Below are 19,705 nucleotides of genomic sequence, written 5' to 3' on the forward strand. Positions count from 1 at the left end.
CTTCACAGGCCTGCTGGGAAACCCCAGAGCATCCTGGGAAATGGAGGACAGACAGGCAGAGAGGTGAGACACGCACAGGTAACACATCCCAGTGTTACAGTGCTCGACTCACAGACTGTGAGAAAAACCAGAATAACAGCTGACAACAGAAGGGTTCAACTTCAGGAGCTGTGAGTCTATGAGGCCTCGTTCAAAAGAGCAACAAATACTGAGGAGAGGAGGTCAGCTGGCTTCACTAATTAAGTACCTAATAACAGTATTCAGTAACAGACTGAGGTCCAAACAGATGAAGAAAACAAACTATCAGTGTTTAAAGATATTTAATAGTGATTCTGATTCAGGAGGTCTGCGAACATTCAGCCAAGTGAACAGGACAGGTGAAACACAGGTGAACACAGGTGAAACACAGGAGAAACACAGGTGAACACAGGTGAAACACAGGTGAACACAGGTGAACACAGGTGATCATAGATAAACACAGGTAAACACAGGTGAAACACAGGAGAAACACAGGTGAACACAGGTGATCATAGATAAACACAGGTAAACACAGGTAAACACAGGAGAAACACAGGTGAACACAGGTGATCATAGATAAACACAGGTAAACACAGGTAAACACAGGAGAAACACAGGTGAACACAGGTGATCATAGATAAACACAGGTAAACACAGGTAAACACAGGAGAAACACAGGTGAACACAGGTGATCATAGATAAACACAGGTAAACACAGGTAAACACAGGAGAAACACAGGTGAACACAGGTGAAACACAGGCAAATACAGGTGAACACAGGTGAACACAAGTAAACACAGGTGAACACAAGTAAACACAGGTAAACACAGGTGAACACAAGTAAACACAGGTAAACATCACTTCAGTTGGTAACTGATAGGATGCTTTGACATATTGAGGATTATTAACGTTATTAATGTAAAATGTGGATGTGTTCCTGGCCACTCCATCAGCTGAATTGACCCTTTTTAACTCACCCTTTATCTTATTAACCTTTATCTTATCAACCTTTATTTTATTAACCTTTATCTTATCAACCTTTATCCTATTATCCTTTATAAACTTTGTCTTATTAACCTTTATATTATTATCCTTTATAACCTTTATCTTATTATAAATTACTTATCTTATTTTTATTTTTATTCTTATTTTAACTTTTATATTCTACTTATTTGTTATCGAAACAATAGCACCTTCAGACCACGGCAAATTCCTTGTAATGTATGTTACTTGGCAATAAACAGTTTCTGATTCTGATTATCCTTTATCTTATTATCCTTTATCTTATCAATCTTTATCTTATTAACCTTTATCTTATTATCCTTTATAAACTTTATCTTATTAACCTTTATCTTATTATCCTTTATAACCTTTATCTTATTAACCTTTATCTTATGAACCTTTATCTTATTAAATGTTATAAACTTTATCTTATCAACCTTATTAACCTTTATCTTATACACCACTTATCATTTCTCTCTTTGACATTCTCCATTTATCTGAACTTATTCTGTCTTGGTGCTGCTGATCAATAAAGGTTTACTAAACTTATTTTCACTGTATTCACTGTTATTTTCATACTTGCAGTTGGAATGTACCACATATACTACATATACTATATATTAATGGTGGACGATATGGCCAAAATCTTCTATTACCGTATATGTAATTTTTTTTTATCATGGTAACCGTATATGATACGATACAGTAACTGTTCTGTAAATGTATGGTTTGGTTTAAAATAATCATGCCATATATACTACATGTGCTACATAAACTACATGTACTACAGATACAATATATATTACATGTACAACGTAAACTACATATCAGAATCAGAATCAGAAATATTGATCCCGGGGGGAAATTATACAATACACTACTATTATACAATATGCTATACATATTACATGTAATACATAAACTACATGTACTACATTTACTATTTACATTACATATACTATAAATACATAAGTAGCGTTCAACCTGTCTTCATCACATCACGTGACCTGTGTGACGCTCAGCCTCTTCAACCTATCAGGTTCACCTGTTAACCTCTGTGACGTCATCATCATCTTCACCATCATCATCACTACCATGGTTCAGACCGGCTCACCTGAACCGAGCCACACCCGGAATAACACACACACACACACACACACACACACACACACACACTGGATGTTGGATGAACCGGAGCGGCTCGTCAGAAACATCCCGCCGGGCCTCAGCGCTTCATCCGCGGCTGCAGGCCGGACAGGAGCAGCCGCTCCGGCCCTCAGCCGCGGAGAGGAGCCGTTATAAAGCCGAGGATAAAGACAGACTGAAAGACAGACAAATACCCGGATGGACAGACAGACAGGCAGGCAGGCAGAGAGATACCCGGACAGACAGCCAGGTCGCTCCCCTCCTCCACGCCCTGCCCTCCTCCTCCTCCTCCTCCTGCAGTTCTTACCTCCGCTCCAGATGCTGCCGCAGCTCTGCCGCTTCTCTCCGCCGATTAAAACCCGAACTGTCGCGCTGCGAGGCGGGCAAAGCATGAGAGGCGTCCCGGAGCGGAGTCGGTGCCGGGACAGGAAGCGGATCAGAGCGGAGACTAAATAAAATCCCTCCCGGTGAGACTAGCGGTCGGTGATGCTGCTGTTATGGCATCTCTGTCTCCTCCTGACGTACCAGCTGCCACCCGCTGCGTCAAGACGCACCGCGGCACCAACCACGACACAGGAAGCGCTCCGGTGAGGCCTTCAAATTAAAGCTGATGATAAAAAACATACAAATCTTAAGTGGCCGGATCCAGAACTCTGAGTCACTGAACAAATAACAAAATATAAAAAATCGGTCTGACTATCAGTCGATTATTTTATTGAGTATCTGAAATATGTGTCAGATAGTTATAACATTCCGTTTCTACTTCCTGTTTTTAAAATCGTGTTAAATGTGTTAAATAATATCGGGACACTAGCAGAGTGATTGTTTATTCTTTTGTTCATCTATTTATGGTTTTCTTATTGTCTTCTATGTTATGAGTTTAGTTTCGGGTCAAAGTATAACTAAAATAAAAAGTCACTTCATCAGCTGTCATGTTGTTCATTCTGACAAACCCTGAAGGACCTGAAGCCGTCCGGTCCCTGAGGGCCCAGGGTCCTGGTTTGTGATCCAGCCTACCCGTTGTACTTAATAAATGTAGTAAGGTATTAGTATTAGTGTTTGTGTGTGTGTCCACTTTAACCTCAGCTGCATGTGAGTTCATATTAATACAATCTGCTCATTAATGTTCTGCTCACCGGCTTCCTGTTACTGTATGCTGTGCTCTTATTGTGAAAGCTGGCTGGTTTCCGGGCTGTGTGACGGGAAATTGACGGATCACCAGCTGATCAACCTGCTGCGGGTTCAACATGAAACACGCACACACACGCACACACACACCATCACTACCATCGATATTATCATTGTTATCAATATTCATTCAGAGGGTTAGTAATACTATTATTACTTTCTGGTGGAGTCACGTGATCCGACGGCTCCGGTTTAGGATGACGTCACCTCAGTGCTCACACAGGGAACATCTTAAAACACGTCATTATTATTAAACCACTAGTTAATGACCAAAAACAAAAATAACTAATAAAGTCATTATCATCTTCATCATCTGGTACAGGAGTACACACACATCATCTTCATCATCAGGTGCAGGAGCACACATACATCATCTTCATCATCAGTTGCAGGAGCACACACATCATCTTCATCATCTGGTACAGGAGTACACACACATCATCTTCATCATCAGGTGCAGGAGCACACATACATCATCTTCATCATCAGGTGCAGGAGCACACACACACACATCATCTTCATCATCAGGTGCAGGAGCGCACACACACACACACATCATCTTCACCATCAGGTCTGCACCTCATCAGGTGCAGGCGCACACACACATCATCTTCATCATCAGGTGCAGGAGCACACACACCATCTTCATCATCAGGTGCAGGAGCACACACACCATCTTCATCATCTGGTACAGGAGCACACACACACACACATCATCTTCACCATCAGGTCTGCACCTGATGATGAAGATGATGCAGGCGCCTGGTGCAGGAGCACACACACACATCATCTTCATCATCAGGTGCAGGAGCACACACACAAACATTCTGTTATTGTTCATGTGTCAATAATATTAGATTACTATTATTATTATTATATGACTTGTAATGAAGTATTTTATTCGTACTTGTACTGAAGTAAAGGAAGGTCGTTATAATAAGAGGAGCAGCTTAAACATTGATGAAGTACAATTACACAGGAAGTGGTCATTAGGAGCATTAACACACACGCCCGCGCTCTGCAGTGCACCCTGGGAAATCAGAAACTGTCTTCAGTAAGTTAGTTTATTCAGAACAGACTGAAGACCAGCAGAGACTCAGTCTGGTTCTGGTTCTGGGACCAGCATGTTGAACTGTGACATCACAGAGTGACTGCGTCTCTTCAGTTCAATGAAATACATTACTATTATTATTATTATTGTTATTATTATTCTGAGATCAACACTTTATTATTATCATTATTAGATCCGTTTGCTCTGAACAAAATGCATCCTCCGACTCTCAGATTATCTGCAGATCTCACAAATATTGAAAGACATCATGACGTCGACATATTGACATCATGACACCGTGCCATCATGTCACGATGTCAATATGTCGACGTCATGATGTCTTTCAGTATTTGTGAGACATCATGACACCGTGACGTCTTGACATCATGACATTATAACGTTGTGACATCGAGATCAAATAAAATGGTTGTGAACACATTTTCTCTTTTCTCAGTGAATCAGCTTTTAATTTGAAAGGTTTGAATAGCAGCTTTTCCTGTAAGTCTGGAGGTGTTTTCATTAATCTTATTAATTTCTGCACAAAATAAACTGTATTCTCTAAATGTATTCATGTTAACAGTGACATCATCTGTTCTTCCGGAGTCCCAGATCCGGATCAGACTGATTCAAACCAAGTGGTCTACAAAGAGCTGCAACTTAGCATTATTTTCATATTATTTTTAATATTATTTATTATTTTAAATATTGTCATTATATATATTTTTTTGCCTGTATGGTATAGAATCATCTGGAGAGAGACAGGGAAGACGGGAGAGAGAGAGACAGGAGGACCTGCAGCAAAGGGCTCGGGGTAGAACGGAGCCGGGCTGCTGCGGTGAGGACTCAAGTACAAGTTCTACCAGGTGAGCTCCTTTGGTTTATAACAACATCTAATCACATCTAATAATATCTATAAATGTTTGGCCCAGTTTCCTAAAACCCAAGTTTGTAAATTTATAATCATAAGAAAAAACTTTTTTCTGTTTAAAAACGACTTAAACGATTAATCGATTGTCACAATAGTTGCTGATCAATTTTTAGCGACTGTGTCGACTCAATGTAAAAAATAAAAGATTCAAACAGCAGCTCCACAGTTTTATTCAAAAGACTCTGAAGAAATCTCCCAAAACTGTTTCTTCAGATTGAACCCGTCACACCTGTCTGCTCAGGTAAACTATCATTAGAACCAATCAGCTGTCAGATGGCTATGAACCAGTTTCTCTCTGATTCATCTCTATAAACTGATTCTGCAGGAGACAAGACTTTGGTATTGACCAGTCACGTATGAGCGGGCTTTGGTTGCATGCAGGTAAACGTGATAACAGTCCGCGTTTATACATTATATTAACATACATCACCCCTGTCCCCCCTGCGTTACATTAACGCACGCACTACCTACCGGACACTTTATCTGGACACTTTACTTTGGTCACTGCACTGTTTGTTATTTATCTTATCTTATTTTTATTTTTATTCTTATTTTACCTTTTATATTCTACATATTTGTTGTCAAAACAATAGCACCATCAGACCACAGCAAATTCCTTGTAATGTATGTTACTTGGCAATAAACAGTTTCTGATTCTGATTCTGATTCTTCTGATGTGGAAATCTGGGAACCAACCGGCTATCGTCTGACGGCGATTGTAATCAGACTGTAAACCATGATAGTATCGGACGACTTGGCCCTGATGCAGTATCTGTTCTCCAGATATCTGTTCTCTGTTCTCCACTCTCCGCTGGCTGCACCCGGAACACTAGCCGTCGCACCCAGAGGCTCAGTCGTCATCAGCCAGTGGGTTCAACCATTGATCTCTGATCAGTTCAGGTTTTGTTTGAACAGTTTTATTTTACAGGTTCAGTCCAGACAGATTCAGTCCTGTTGCCGTGGAGATGAGTTGTCCTCTGCTCATCTGGAACCACAGAAGAAGAAATATAAACTAAAGGCAAATCAATCGTCAGAGGGAGAGAGGGTTGTTATTTTGCCCTGAATTCAGCCTCTCAGGTTGTGAACCGCCCCTCTCGTTCAGGAAATACAGTTTGTTCATATTCTTGTTTTAGATCCGCAGGTGAAACAATACAAACAGCAGAAGAAGAAGAGGAAGAGATGCTGATTGGCTGCAGTGAGTGATGGACAGCGACGCTGTTTCATTTACAACTTTGTGGACTGCTGTTGTTAGCATGTTAGCCATGTTAGCTCCCACAGTTCATGCCTTTAGCTGCAACACGGCAGGAAATGACAGGTTCAGGATCAGTGGATCATATCAACTCACCTCAGTGTGAAACACATCCTGTCTTAGTTTTGGGGGGTTTGGATCCAGCGTCTGCTCCTGCAGGTCAAACACACGCTCTGATTGGTTGCTTTCAACACCCATTGACAAGTACATCATCAGCACAGTAACCATGCTTTTATTATGAAATTCTCAACCTGTCAGCGCCCTCTGGTGGACAAACTCTGTAATGAGGCTGTACACTGATCAGCTGACAGATACTGATGTATCTGATTGGCCGATATATTGATCCTCATCCTTTACAATCCTGGAGCGCTCGGATCTCTTACTTATTGTGTTCATGTTCATAAATAAATATCCAGTTTCAGTTTGTCTCTAAGAACCAAAACAACAACACCGCTTCAGACTTTACCTGCTGGTCTGGAAGTCCTGGACTTCTTTGCCAGTTCGTCTGGACCAGAATCTGGATCATCGTTATGCTTGGCTGTTCTCGTTTCAAAAGATGTGATCTCTTCAAATGCAGACTCCTCGTTCCTGTTTACTTTGTTTTCTTCCGACTCCTCTGGTTTGAGCTGGACCTCCTCCTCTCCTGCAGGACCTCTGTCTCTGGTCTCTGGGTCAGAGTCCACCTCAGAGTCCTGGACTCTAATCCAGCTCTGGTCCCCCTCTGTGTCAGAAGCAGCAGTAGAGGTGGAGGGTTCAGAGGGGTTTTGGGTCTGTGGGGAGCCTCCATCAGTCCCAGCTGACCGTGATTCTGATCTTGTTTCAGCTGGTGGATCGATGGGGATATGGACCGTCTCTGGTACTTCTGCAGGCTTCTCTGATTGGCTGGAGTCAGAAGAGTCCAGCTTGTCCACAGCCAGTGACCTCTGTATGATACCTGGATGATCTGATAATAACAACACAGTCACACACAGATAAAGACTGAGAAGTCCACCACAGACCACCACAGTCCTCACCGTGGACTCTGCTGCCCCTCTCAACTCGGGGTCTGGTCTTCTTCAGGTTGTAGCCCTTCCTGATCTCAGCCAGCAGGTTGTCGATGATGCAGCCATCGTCCTGGTTGGACACGTCCGTCCTGACTAGAGGACAGAGACGTCTTGAACATTCAGAGGGCTCTGATTGGCTGACGGCCTCAGACAAACACAACAGGATCTGAACCTGAACTCTGAGTCTGACTCACTGATCTTGTTGCTGTCTCCTTTGTGCTTCCTGTCCTCCTCCTGCTGCTTCCTCCTCTTCTCCTGCTCCCTGCGGCTCTCGTTCTCCTGACGGACAAAACCATCATCAATAACGTCCCAATGTGATTATTAGGGTTATTATTTCATTATCTTTCAATAAATCTTGTATCTGACTACACTGCTCTCTGATTGGCTGCTGACCACGCTGGCCTGTGATTAGCTGCTGACCTTGACGGCTCTGAGGAACAGTCCTCTGAAGGTCTTGATGGTGTTGAAGAGCTCGTCGACTGAGAAGCTGCTGCTGTCCTCACATAGGTAGATGGACAGATCAGTTTTCTTGTCCTCCACAGAGGACAACAGCTGCTGCAGCTGCTCACACACCTGCAGACTCTCCTGAAAACACACCACAGAAGAAGAAGACTTACTTACAACTTAGGACAGGTATATACACTCTGACACCTCAGTCTGTCTGTTAGTGAATCCTAGAAATCTGATTTCTTTATGGTGAAATAAAAAACAAAAATAAGCCTCCTGATGAACAGATGAAATGAAGATGAATAAATCGTCCTGCAGGGGGCGCCGTCAGGTCTGCGGTACCTGTACGGCAGACAGGTACTGATCCTTCAGGTCCTCAGACGAAGATGAAACTTTCCTCTCAGTGTTCTTCAGCTGTTTGATCAGAGAGTTGGTTTCAGAGTGAATCGACTCCAGACTCAACCTGCAGACACAAACACACCCAACATCTGTCCAACATCTGCAAAATATCTATCCAACATCTGCTTCATCTTTACTTTAATAAATAAGACATGGATAAATCCAACACCTTCAACACAAACTCTACATTATTAAAAAGCATGAACTCTTCTGATGACGTCCTGCTCTCACAACATTCAGCTAATAAGAAACGACAGTTTGAGTCTCTGCTGGTTAAACTTTCATTAAAAAAACTAAATATAATGGATGAAGGACGTTTTATTAACACTGACATGAACATGTGAGTTTTTTCCTTTTCGTTCATTACTTCATCTGAACTTCTTCTTTGTCTCTTGACGCTTTAAAGTCTCAGAGCTTCAGTTTTCCGTCTCATTTATTTAAAGAAAAAACAGGAGTGACTTTAAATCAAGTTTCTGGAATCTGAAGTCAAAGACGTTCTCCTGGACAGACTCCTCACTCTATTAGTCTTACCAACAACAACAGTAACTGACAAACAGTTGAATCATCGATCTGTTTACCCAGCAGCCTTTTCACAGATCTCCAAATCATCCGGCAGGTTCAAAAGGTCCGGATGGTTCTGCTTCGCCTCCTGTCAATCACACAAACAACAGCTGACTTATAATGCAGCTGTAATGAAGAGCTGCAACAACAGGATCCACTGAATGCTGTGTATTTCCTAACTTTAAAACTACTGAGAAGATTGCAGAGGTCAGGGGTCAGCTGGCTCCCTGCTGTCAACACTAACATGTTGCAACTAGAACTTTGTTCAGTTAACATGAAACTAAAACTGAACTGAGTCGACTGAAGTCACATCACTGTATCATTATAGAAAAGAACTTCATGTGAGAACTATTTAACATGTTCATATCAGCACCAGCCACCAATGTGAGCAGTGTGAGCAGTGTAACCATTGTGAGCAGTGTGAGCCAATGTGACCAGTGTGAGCAGTGTAACCAGTGTGAGCAGTGAATCCAGTGTGAGCAGTGAATCCAGTGTGAGCAGTGAATCCAGTGTGAGCAGTGTAACCAGTGTGAGCCGTGAAACCAGTGTGAGCAGTGTGAGCAGTGTGAGCAGTGTAACCAGTGTAACCAGTGTAACCAGTGTGAGCCAATGTGAGGCGTGTGACCAGAGTAAGCAGTGTGACCAGTGTGACCAGTGCTGTGTTACCTGCAGGATGTGGTGCAGCAGGGTGATTCTGGACTTGTTGGCTTTAGTCTCGGTCAGTTTGAGCAGTGTGCTGATCTTAAAACCCTCAGCGTTCCCCGTGTGAGTCCCCTGATATGATGACATCACACAATGACTTATGACATCACAGAACATCAAGTGACATCACATCAGAAACATGACATCAGATGACATTAGACATCCCCAGACTATCACTAACATACACAACTATTAACAACAAGACATCATGTGACTGCATTAACTGAAACATCATTGATTTATTTCTGACTCCCAAAGAGGAAGATTGAGAACTAAAGGAGCTTCTACATGATCTACAAATAAGAGATAATACACTACTATATTACAAAAGGTCTTATATATAAATATATAGTCTTTATGTTGTGTAAGATTCTCACATAGTTGAGAAAGTTTCCAACACTCAGGATGAGTTTACAGAAGCTGGGCAGACGAGTGCTCTCTCTCACACCTGAACACACAACACAACACAATACAATATAATATAATACATAAAAACACAATAAAAGACAACCGATCAAATATTTAAAAAAATCAAACATTATCAATATGATTTTTAGCATTGTTATTACCATCATCATTATAACTATTCAAAATATATTTCCAACCTAGAGATATTGTAATGAACACTACAGACTGGGACCAGGATCAATAGATAGTGTAATAAACATGTAATGTACTAACTCAAAAGAAGTTACTCGTTAAGTAAAGAAACCCTTAAACGTTACCAATTACCATGAAAGCACCTCTGAATTTGAATCTGCAAATGCACCTAACTTAAACTTCAGTTAAAGTGCAAATTAACCCCAAAAAGTGGGGTTGATTAACTAATAATTCAAGGATACAGTGTATGAACGTGTTTCTTAAGGGGCAGAACAATTTGTTTCTTATCTGAGAAACAGAAGTGATGTGGAGTTCCCCAAGGTTAGAATCTTGGGCTTCTTTCGTTCTTACACAAGCTCAAATTGTGCAAAACAAAATGTCTTTTTTTTATAAAAACGCTGATGACACTTAAATCGACATGTATATCAGTAAAAACATTTAGAAGCTTTGTTCAATATTAATGTTTCAATATGAATGTTTTCAGGTTCATATATTCTGATTAAAAGCTGCCAACTTGAGCACAGGAGACAAAGTTGATCAGGCCCACTGTCTCCAAAAATATACTTTATTTATTTATTTTTCTCTTTCCTCCTCACACATAACTGCACCTCCTTCATCTGCTCACACTTACACATCCTTGAACACACAACACACTTTCATACATGCACAGAAACATATGAAATGTCAATTAGTTCTACCACGAACACAAACAACTAAACATCTGTACCAAATTAATTCATAACCTCTGTTTTGTTTTATTGTCTTTGTATTTTGTCACCTTTACCGAACCCTAACCTTACGTCCCAAAGCACTAATGAATGAATGAATGAATGAATACAAAAACATTTTTTAGGTCAAACAAATGAAAAGTGTGAGTTAGTGTAAAAGCTAAGCTTAACACATCCTCTTAACACGTCTTTGTGCTGGAGACACAGACATGAAACTATTATCCATCTGTGTGTGTGTAGTGTGTGTTTAGTGTATACAGACTCTGGCAGGCTCGGTCCAGCAGCTCAGCTTTCGGCTTCAGAGTCTCCAGCACACAGCTGCTCTCCTCACACAGCAGCATACACTCTATCCTCAGAGAGTAACTGCAACACACACACACACACACACACACACACACACATAGTATGAGTGAATATAACTTTGATCAGCAGTAACTGAGTGTATCTGGCAGCAGACAGACGTGTTCGAGCTGCAGCAGCTGGTCTTCAGTTCAAACTGCTGTCAGTTTTATCATCACTACATTTAACACTAGTTCTGACGGAGAGATTAGTTGTTACTAAATATTTAACTGTTGTGTAGCTAACTGAACCAGCTGACAAAGTTAACGTTAGCATGCTAATACCAGAGCTGTTCAGAGTCAACGTCATATGGAGGACGGTCGACATGTCTGACCTGAAACTTGATAAATGCTGTTTATTAATGAAGATTTTGAATTACGTTTCACTAAAAGAACACAACATGAGTAAATAACGCCAGTTAGCTTAGCATAATCAGATATTTCCTTTCATTCTAAACTGTATGAATATTACTAACCCTGAAACACACAGATGTCTCCACGTCTGCAGACAGAAGTAGAACTAACACCTACATTTACTAAGATTTATACAGTCACTTCCTGTTTACATAGTTGATTGCTCCTGATTGGATGTTTCCTCGCAACAGATTTACACATCACTAAAGTCTTTACTAGCTGAGGCGTGTTAAGTTTTAATGGTTCGACCTGATTTAGTAAATCACTAGTTAGTAGTTAGAACTCAGGAGGGACTTGATGTTCAGACTGAGGGTTCATGAAGACCTGCCGAGACTCAGTCCAGGCGTGTCCGTTATCTGATGACAGGGTTTTATTTGAGCAGCAGGTGCCACTGTTCTCCTACCTGGGGACATCCAGCAGCTGCAGGTAAAACTGATCCTCTGAGGCCAACTTGTCCCTGTCTGCCTGGTGAGACTTCAGGTTCTCTACCTGAGGAAGGAGATGGACAGGTGATGGACAGGTAAAGGCCAGGTGTTGGACCGGTGATGGACAGGTAAAGGACAAGTGATGGACAGTATGAAAGAAAAAAATAGGTGGAGCACAAGTGAAACAAGTAAAAGTGATTGACAGGTGATGCTACTGAAGGGCAGGTAGCACAGGTAACTGATAGGTTGCTCAAGAAAATGACAGGGGAATTACAGGGGAGACATGAAAAGACATTTAGGATGGAAAAAGGACAGGTGAGACAGGAAAAGGACAAGTGGAGCAAGAAAATGACAAGCAAGATTAACAGGTGAAACAAGAGATGGACAGGTAGGGCAGGTGTTTTCGTATCCCTGTGACCTCTCACCTCATGTTTCTCCGGCAGCAGTTTGACCAGCTGTTTCAGGACCTCCACATCAAACCTGGACCTGTCTCCTCTCCGGATCAGAGAAACAAAGTCCTCATGGGAACTGCAGGAGAGACAGACAGGTGAGGCAAAAAAAGAACAGGTCATGGACATGTAGCACAAATTGAGGACAGGTGACACAGATGAGACATGTGAGACAGGTGAAATGGGGAACATATAAGAGACAGGTGAAAGACAGGTGAGACAGTTCACCTGTCCTTCACCTGTCTCTTAGGACTGAGTGTGATGTCACTGCTGAGATCTGTTTCTGAAGGAAACTGATTTAGAAAAATAAATTTGTCACCATTTGAACTGCTTCAGGAAGATGTTGAGGTTCAGGCTTTTCTTGGCATCGATGAAGGAAAGCTGTGGACGAAGTTTACAGATATTGATGTGGACAAAAAGACGAGAACAGGAAGAGGACATTTACTGACCGGACATTAATGTTTCTGTCGGTCCTCAACCGACAGCTGAGAACATGTCACTACCCAGCACCAACCTCCGGGTCTGAAACCTTAAACCTGCATTCTGTCCAAGTACATTTACAAGCTAGCTGTTAGCAGCTACTTGGTACGGCGTAGCCAGGAGCCAGGTGCAGTCAGGTTGCAGGTGTAGGTAGGCGTGCATAGTGGCCTCAGGTTCTCCCCCCCAGCTCCACCCTCTTGTCCAAATATGGTCACTTCTGGTTCCAAAAAAACAAGATGCTGACGGCCAAATTGACAAACTTGAGGCTTCAAAATGGTAGTCCACAAACCAATGGGGGACGTCATGGTGACCACATCCACTTCAATTATACAGTCGATGGTCTATGGCCACTACACTTTCAGGTGGGATTTAAACACCAAACTGATTGACTGTTTTGAAGTAAAATATTTGTTGTACCTCTTTGGACTCAGTCTTGGCTTTGATCCTGGTCTTGGTCTCAGTAGGAGGAAGACTGAAGAGCTGCTCAATGCTGCAGTAATCTGGTTCCACTGAATCTGCAGACACCGAAGTCCACAAGGACTGACGAGCTACAGAGAGACATGAATACGTTACGTGAAGACCAGAGTCCTGAATCTGACCGCGTCCACACAGGATGGACTACAAAAACAGGTAAAACATGTTCAAACGTCACTGACCTGTCACTGCTCTGGATGGGAGTTTCTGCCAATTCAGTTTCTTCATACGGAGGGTGGGACAGGGGGCGGGGCTGTAACACGACCTACCCAGACCTTGAACTGCCTGGGCTGCAATGATGTCACCTGGAGGAGGGGGAGGGGGTCCCATACCAGGTAAGGGGGGAGGAGGAGGAGGTCCCATACCAGGTAAGGGGGGGGGGGGGGGGAGGTCCCATACCAGGTAAGGGGGGAGGAGGAGGAGGTCCCATACCAGGGAAGGGGGGAGGAGGAGGAGGCCCCATACCAGGTAAGGGGGGAGGAGGAGGTCCCATACCAGGTAAGAGGGAAGAAGGAGGAGGTCCCATACCAGGAAAGGGTGGAGGAGGAGGTCCCATACCAGGGAAGGGGGGAGGAGAAGGAGTTCCCATACCAAGTAAGCGAGGGGGTGGAGCTGCCACACCAGGTGATGGGGAAGAAGGAGCAGATGGTGTAGCAGAAGGAGGAGCTTGAAAAGACGCTGCTGAAGCAGCAGTTATCAAGGCATCTTTGAGAAAAGGCTCTGACTGGCCAGAAGGGCTGTCTGGTCGTCTGGTCTGTACCGCCCTGTCGATGGTCCGGAACCTGTGACTGGCTGCGAGGGATTTGTGTGGGAGGAGCCTCTCCAGCAGACAGTCGGCAGAATCTAAGTCAGCTACAAAACACAGTGTGTGTCCCACGTCACTCATACAAAATGGTGGACAGTGAACATGGTGCACTATGTAGAAAACACAGACAACAAGCACCACCTGCTAAATCCACAGTTCTTCACTGGTCCCTGTTTTAATTAGAAAGTGACTGTGAGGAAAGTACGTCAGAGTTGTGGTGGGGGTGGGGCTCTGAGGTAGAGGTATTCAAAGGTCTATAATATTGGACTAACTCGAGGATAATTAGACGTATACACTATAGATCAGTAAAACATGACCCCACCCAAGTAGATTATACTGAGTATAATTTGGACCTGGTCCGACTTGGATCCCAGATAAGGTGTCGATTCCTCAGAACCACGTGGACCCATGAAGACCTCTACTCTGAGGACAACATCCTGAGATGGCAGCGTACTTGGACAAACTTACAGTCCTGGGACAGCAATGAGGCTCTACCAGCCAGCAGCTCCAGAGCTAACCAGACCTCAGCTCTGTCCGGATCCACCAACAGCAAGGCCTGGAGGATGGACAGCAGCTGGACAGAGGACGGACTGCTGGACACCTGGACAGAAAGTGAGGGGGCAGGACAAGTAGAGAGATGGAAGAACAGTCGTCTTTACTAAATGAAGCTCACAGACCGAAAGAGGAGTGAGTTCTGTTTTAAAGGTGGAGGATTTTACAGGAGTAGCAGTCAAAGGTGAAGGTTTTGATTCTAGAGGTGGATGCTTTTTTAATTTGAGGTGGTGAAGGAGGAGAAGTTGGTACTGATGGTGTGGAGGATTTCTTTTGTGCAGATTTAGGTAAGCGTTACCTTAGTGAACAGCAAGGTGAAGATGATGGGGTTGAATGTGAAGGTTTCACAGGTGGAGGTAAAGGTGTTTCAGGCACATGTAGTGTTGTAGTTTTCTGCAGGTGGTGAAGATGGTGTTCAAGGTAAAAGTGTGGAGCCAGGTGAAGATGTTGGGGGTGAATGTGGTGTTTTTGAGCTTGAGGGGGAGCTGAAGGTGTAGGTGAACCTAAATTTGAAGGTGAGGATGTCAAAGGTGGAGGTGACGGTGTTGAATGTGAGTGGTTAGTGAAGTGTTTGTGTTGAGTGTGGAGGTGTTTCAGGTGTTGATGTTGAAGGTGGAGGTGGTGTTGAAGGTGGAGGTAAGCGTTACCTTAGTGAACAGCAAGGTGAAGATGATGGGGTTGAATGTGAAGGTTTCGCAGGTGGAGGTGAAGGGGTTTCAGGTATATGGTGCTGGGGGTGTAGTTTCTTTTACCTTAGTGAAGAGTGAGGTGAAGACCTGCTGGTGGCTGCTCATGTCGATGCCTCCGTACAGTCTCTCCATCTCCTCCTCGTCCTCCGTCAGAGAGTCCTCGAAAGCATCACACTGGATGTTCAGGTCCTCGTCCTCCGTCTCCCTGGAGACAGACAGAGGTCACATACTGACAGACATGTTGATTATTGATTATTAGAAAGATCGTATTGATCAAAATAAAACCAGTACCTCAGTTTGGGCAGGAGAACCAGCAGCTGCAGCCCTGTAACAACATGTTGGTGAGAAAGTCTGATCCGGATTCTCACTTGAATTTGATTCTATGGTCTCCGTGGTAACAAAACAAAAACATGCCCCCCTTCCACTCCCATGTCCTCCATGTTCTCACTTTCACCAACTTGATGTTGGTGGCTGGAAGTTTTTAGAAATTAGGAGGAGTCACTTGTTAATAACATGGAAACCACTTATTAAAGCCATAACAACCACCTTTTACCAACCTAGCAACCACAAGAACCACCATAACAACCACCTCTCATCAATTAGAAATGCCTTATTGAGGGGGCCCTGGTGGCTCACCTGGTGGAGCGGGGGCTGGGTCCTTGCTGCATGTCTTCCCCTCTCTGTCTCCCACCCTTCCTGTCTCTCTCATCTGTCGCTACCCATTAAAGGCAAAGGCCCAAATAAATAATCTTAAAAAAAAGAAAAAAAAGAAATGCCCTACTGACCACCTGTTACTGCCTTAGCAACCACTTACCAACACCCCACGTGGAAATCAACTACTCAAAAGTCACATGGCAACCACTTGCGATGCAAAGGGAATCAGCTATACCAACCTGGCAACCACCAGGAATCACCTGACCCTTCAGTTCCTTTTAGCTCACACACCAAACTCACAATTTACACCTCAACTACTTTCAGTACACTCCAGCTCATTTCAACTCTTTTTATTGATCCAATCAATTTTCTGCCTTCCTCTCTTATGAGACTTACTAATGTTACTCTTCATCTTCCTTCAGCCACACACACTCATTGTATTGTTGTTATTATTAGTATTAATGTAATTATTACCAATGTTTACTTATCATTATTCCAGTCAGTAATATCAGTATTATCAGTGGTGTATTGATGGACTCGTCGTACCGATGAACTCCTGTCGTAGTCGGTCCCTCTTCCTCAGGTCTTCTTGACCCAACACGAGTACATTGACGACGCTCATCAGCGTCACCATGTACGGGACGTTATCGGTGGCGTGAAGCTCGTTCATGATCACACTGAAGCGATACTGCTGCTTCTTCAGGCTCTGAACACAAACACAGGACGTTTGACAGCTCAGAGTTCTCAGGTTGGCTCTGTTTTTCTTTCTCATCCTGTTAAACAGCTGACTTTATATTTCAAACTGAAAGTCAGTATTTACAGAAACATTCATGAAGCTTCCTTATGACACATCATCTCAAAGGGTTGATGCTGATATTGTAAATCTGACATCAGAAGTTCAAATGTTTCTGAATGAACTGCAGTTACAAAACACCTGAGGACACCTGAGGAATGCTGGTGGACTTGAGTCCGGCCTGCTCTGCTCAGCTGACAGGAGGGCAGATATTTATATATTTAATATTTGGAAATCCTTTTGTATCTTTTGGAAGAGACAGTTATTGTTGTTCCAGAGAAAGGAGAGGACTGAAGGGCAGGCTCTTGCCCGCATGATGACACTGAGGAATGGTATCCCATCATGCCTCAGTTCTGGGTTCATAAACAGGCCTGAGCGATGTCTATGTCAGGAACACACCCGACATCTGAAATTGATCTGAGGTGTTTGTCCTGAGTCTTATCTGCAGTCACACCCTGCTGTTACACACTCAGATCTGATAACAAACTCTTTCTCCTCGCAGTCCTGTTCAGTCAGGTTTGAATTAAATGTTCAGCGGTGACTTCCACCGTGACGTGTTGGATTTACATCTTTTAAATATTTATATTTCCTGCCCAAAATGCGAAACAACACAGATATATAAACTATATATCAGGTTTATCAGGGTCAAAGCACTGAACACAACCGGTGGAAGCAGGGATACTAAATAAATACATTTATTGAGTACTGAAGACCACATTTACTTACATTGTTGCGGAGCTTTGATTTGCAATTAGAGCAGCCCAGATTATTATGGTATGGATCCAAATGTGCATAGTACCACAAAAATAAGTTTCAAGATTAGTAAAGCTGCTTACGCCACATCCCAACCCGAACTAAAATCAGACCGTTTTTCCTCTTTTTAGGTGGCAGGAGTGAAAATGAGTCAACCTCAACATTACTTGTGTTTTGGTTTCAGAATGATGAAGACAGTTGGAGAACAATTAGATATTAAAATAGGATGAAGGCTCTACGGGATGATTTTTGTTCCTGAGGCAACTATCATGTTTTTCTCAAATAATGTCCAGATTTTTAGGCGTTTGATTATCTCGAATGGCTTGAAGAGTGCATATAGCTGCCAGGAGCAGGGGCCCGCACCCCCCTAGGTTTGGGCTACACCCCTGCACAACACTGCTTTGAGCTAAATGCTAACATCAGCATGTTAACAAGCTCACAGTGACAATGCTAACATGCTGATGTTCAGCAGGTATGTTTACCATGTTCACCATCTTAACTTAGTGTGTTACCATGCTAACATTAGCTAGTTAGCAGACAGCCAGACAGACATTAACATCCACAGAGCTGCTAACTTGGCTAAGAATTAGAAACTAATAACAATCATAATCAGAGCCTTGCTTGAGGGCATTGCAGTGGTGATAATCAAGGACACGCTGCTCCTTCACATTATCCTGTCAGTCCAGGGATCAAACCAGCAGATACGAGCAGCACTAACTAAACTCCACTGATCAGAAATCCTCAATAAATAAAACTAAAACTGCCTGGATGTCCAGAGCCTTGAAGAAACAAACAAACTCTCTTACCTTGAAGTGGTCGAGGGCATCCAGGGCCAGGTGGATTCCCTGAGGGTCAAACAGAGCGAGAGCCGCTAGCAGCTCAAACACCTGCATCTTTACCATGACGTTAGACGTGTCCACAGCTGAGGGGACACACAGGAGACACAGGTGGATACAGGGACAGGTCATGTGACTCCCCAACAACCAATAAGATATTTGAAATGCTGGATGAGGACACGTCCACATGGAGAAGACAGAAGGACTAACGGAAAGAAAAGGTGTAAATCTTTGACCTGAGTGAACGCACCCTGGGTCAGGGTCCTGACGTAGCCCTGGTTGTCCAGGATGAAGTGCAGTCCTTCGGATGAGTTCATGACTGCTCGGATGCAGGCGACACACGTCAGCTGCAGCAGAGCGTCGGCGATACGAGCGCAGCCGCGACCGGACAGTCGCTCCAACGCCTCCATCAGCAGGTCCAGACCCCGCAGCTCCAGGAACTGCACCATCCAGGCCTGATCACTGGCCTCCAACCGCTGCCGCAGACCAGAGTAGTTCACCACCGTGGGAACCTGAAGGGGACACGGGAAGGTCAAAGAAACAGAAGCTAGCTCCTTAGCTTCTCGTCATCTCTTAAAAATCCCCTCCGGGGATCAATAAAGTATTTCTGATTCTGAAAACCATGTTGATGTAATTCACCCATGAACAGAGGAAGGATTCAAAGATTCAGTTAAAGATCATTTAACAGCAACCGATGGAAGATATTAAAATAAATTAATTTAATTTTATCGAAATTTTGACTTTCCTTTTGTGTGAATGATAAACAACATTTAAATCTCAGTTGGAGTTTATTTAAACGTAAACGTGTTGTAGTACCCTGCAGTGGCCACCAGGTGTCAGCAGTCCTACCTGCAGCAGTCTGATGCACAGTTCAGGGTCGGCGTTCTCCAGATTTGCCTCCAGTGTGGCGTCGGGGTCAGGGACGGGGCTTCCTGTCACACAGTCCTTCAATGCTCCCCATTTGGTTTTGGTTGCCATGAT

The 19,705-nt window shown here is 43.4% G+C and overlaps 1 protein-coding gene across 1 annotated transcript; it reads right to left on the reverse strand.

Annotated features, from left to right (window-relative positions):
* Positions 1-5,493: 5,493 nt before the first annotated feature.
* LOC139302184 (inverted formin-2-like) lies at positions 5,494-19,705 on the reverse strand. The gene is given in 24 exon segments (XM_070925797.1): positions 5,494-6,318; positions 6,679-6,735; positions 7,049-7,525; positions 7,596-7,718; positions 7,820-7,904; positions 8,046-8,210; positions 8,415-8,535; positions 9,050-9,120; positions 9,699-9,806; positions 10,112-10,182; positions 11,325-11,425; positions 12,218-12,303; positions 12,665-12,767; positions 13,008-13,069; positions 13,586-13,716; positions 13,825-14,030; positions 14,032-14,494; positions 14,916-15,048; positions 15,752-15,893; positions 15,980-16,013; positions 16,889-17,048; positions 18,695-18,810; positions 18,975-19,236; positions 19,574-19,705. Coding segments are annotated over 23 exon segments (3,405 nt in total). The 5' UTR covers positions 19,703-19,705; the 3' UTR covers positions 5,494-6,318; position 6,679.

Source organism: Enoplosus armatus, chromosome 19, assembly GCF_043641665.1.
Source record: "Enoplosus armatus isolate fEnoArm2 chromosome 19, fEnoArm2.hap1, whole genome shotgun sequence".
Lineage (NCBI taxonomy): Eukaryota > Metazoa > Chordata > Actinopteri > Centrarchiformes > Enoplosidae > Enoplosus > Enoplosus armatus.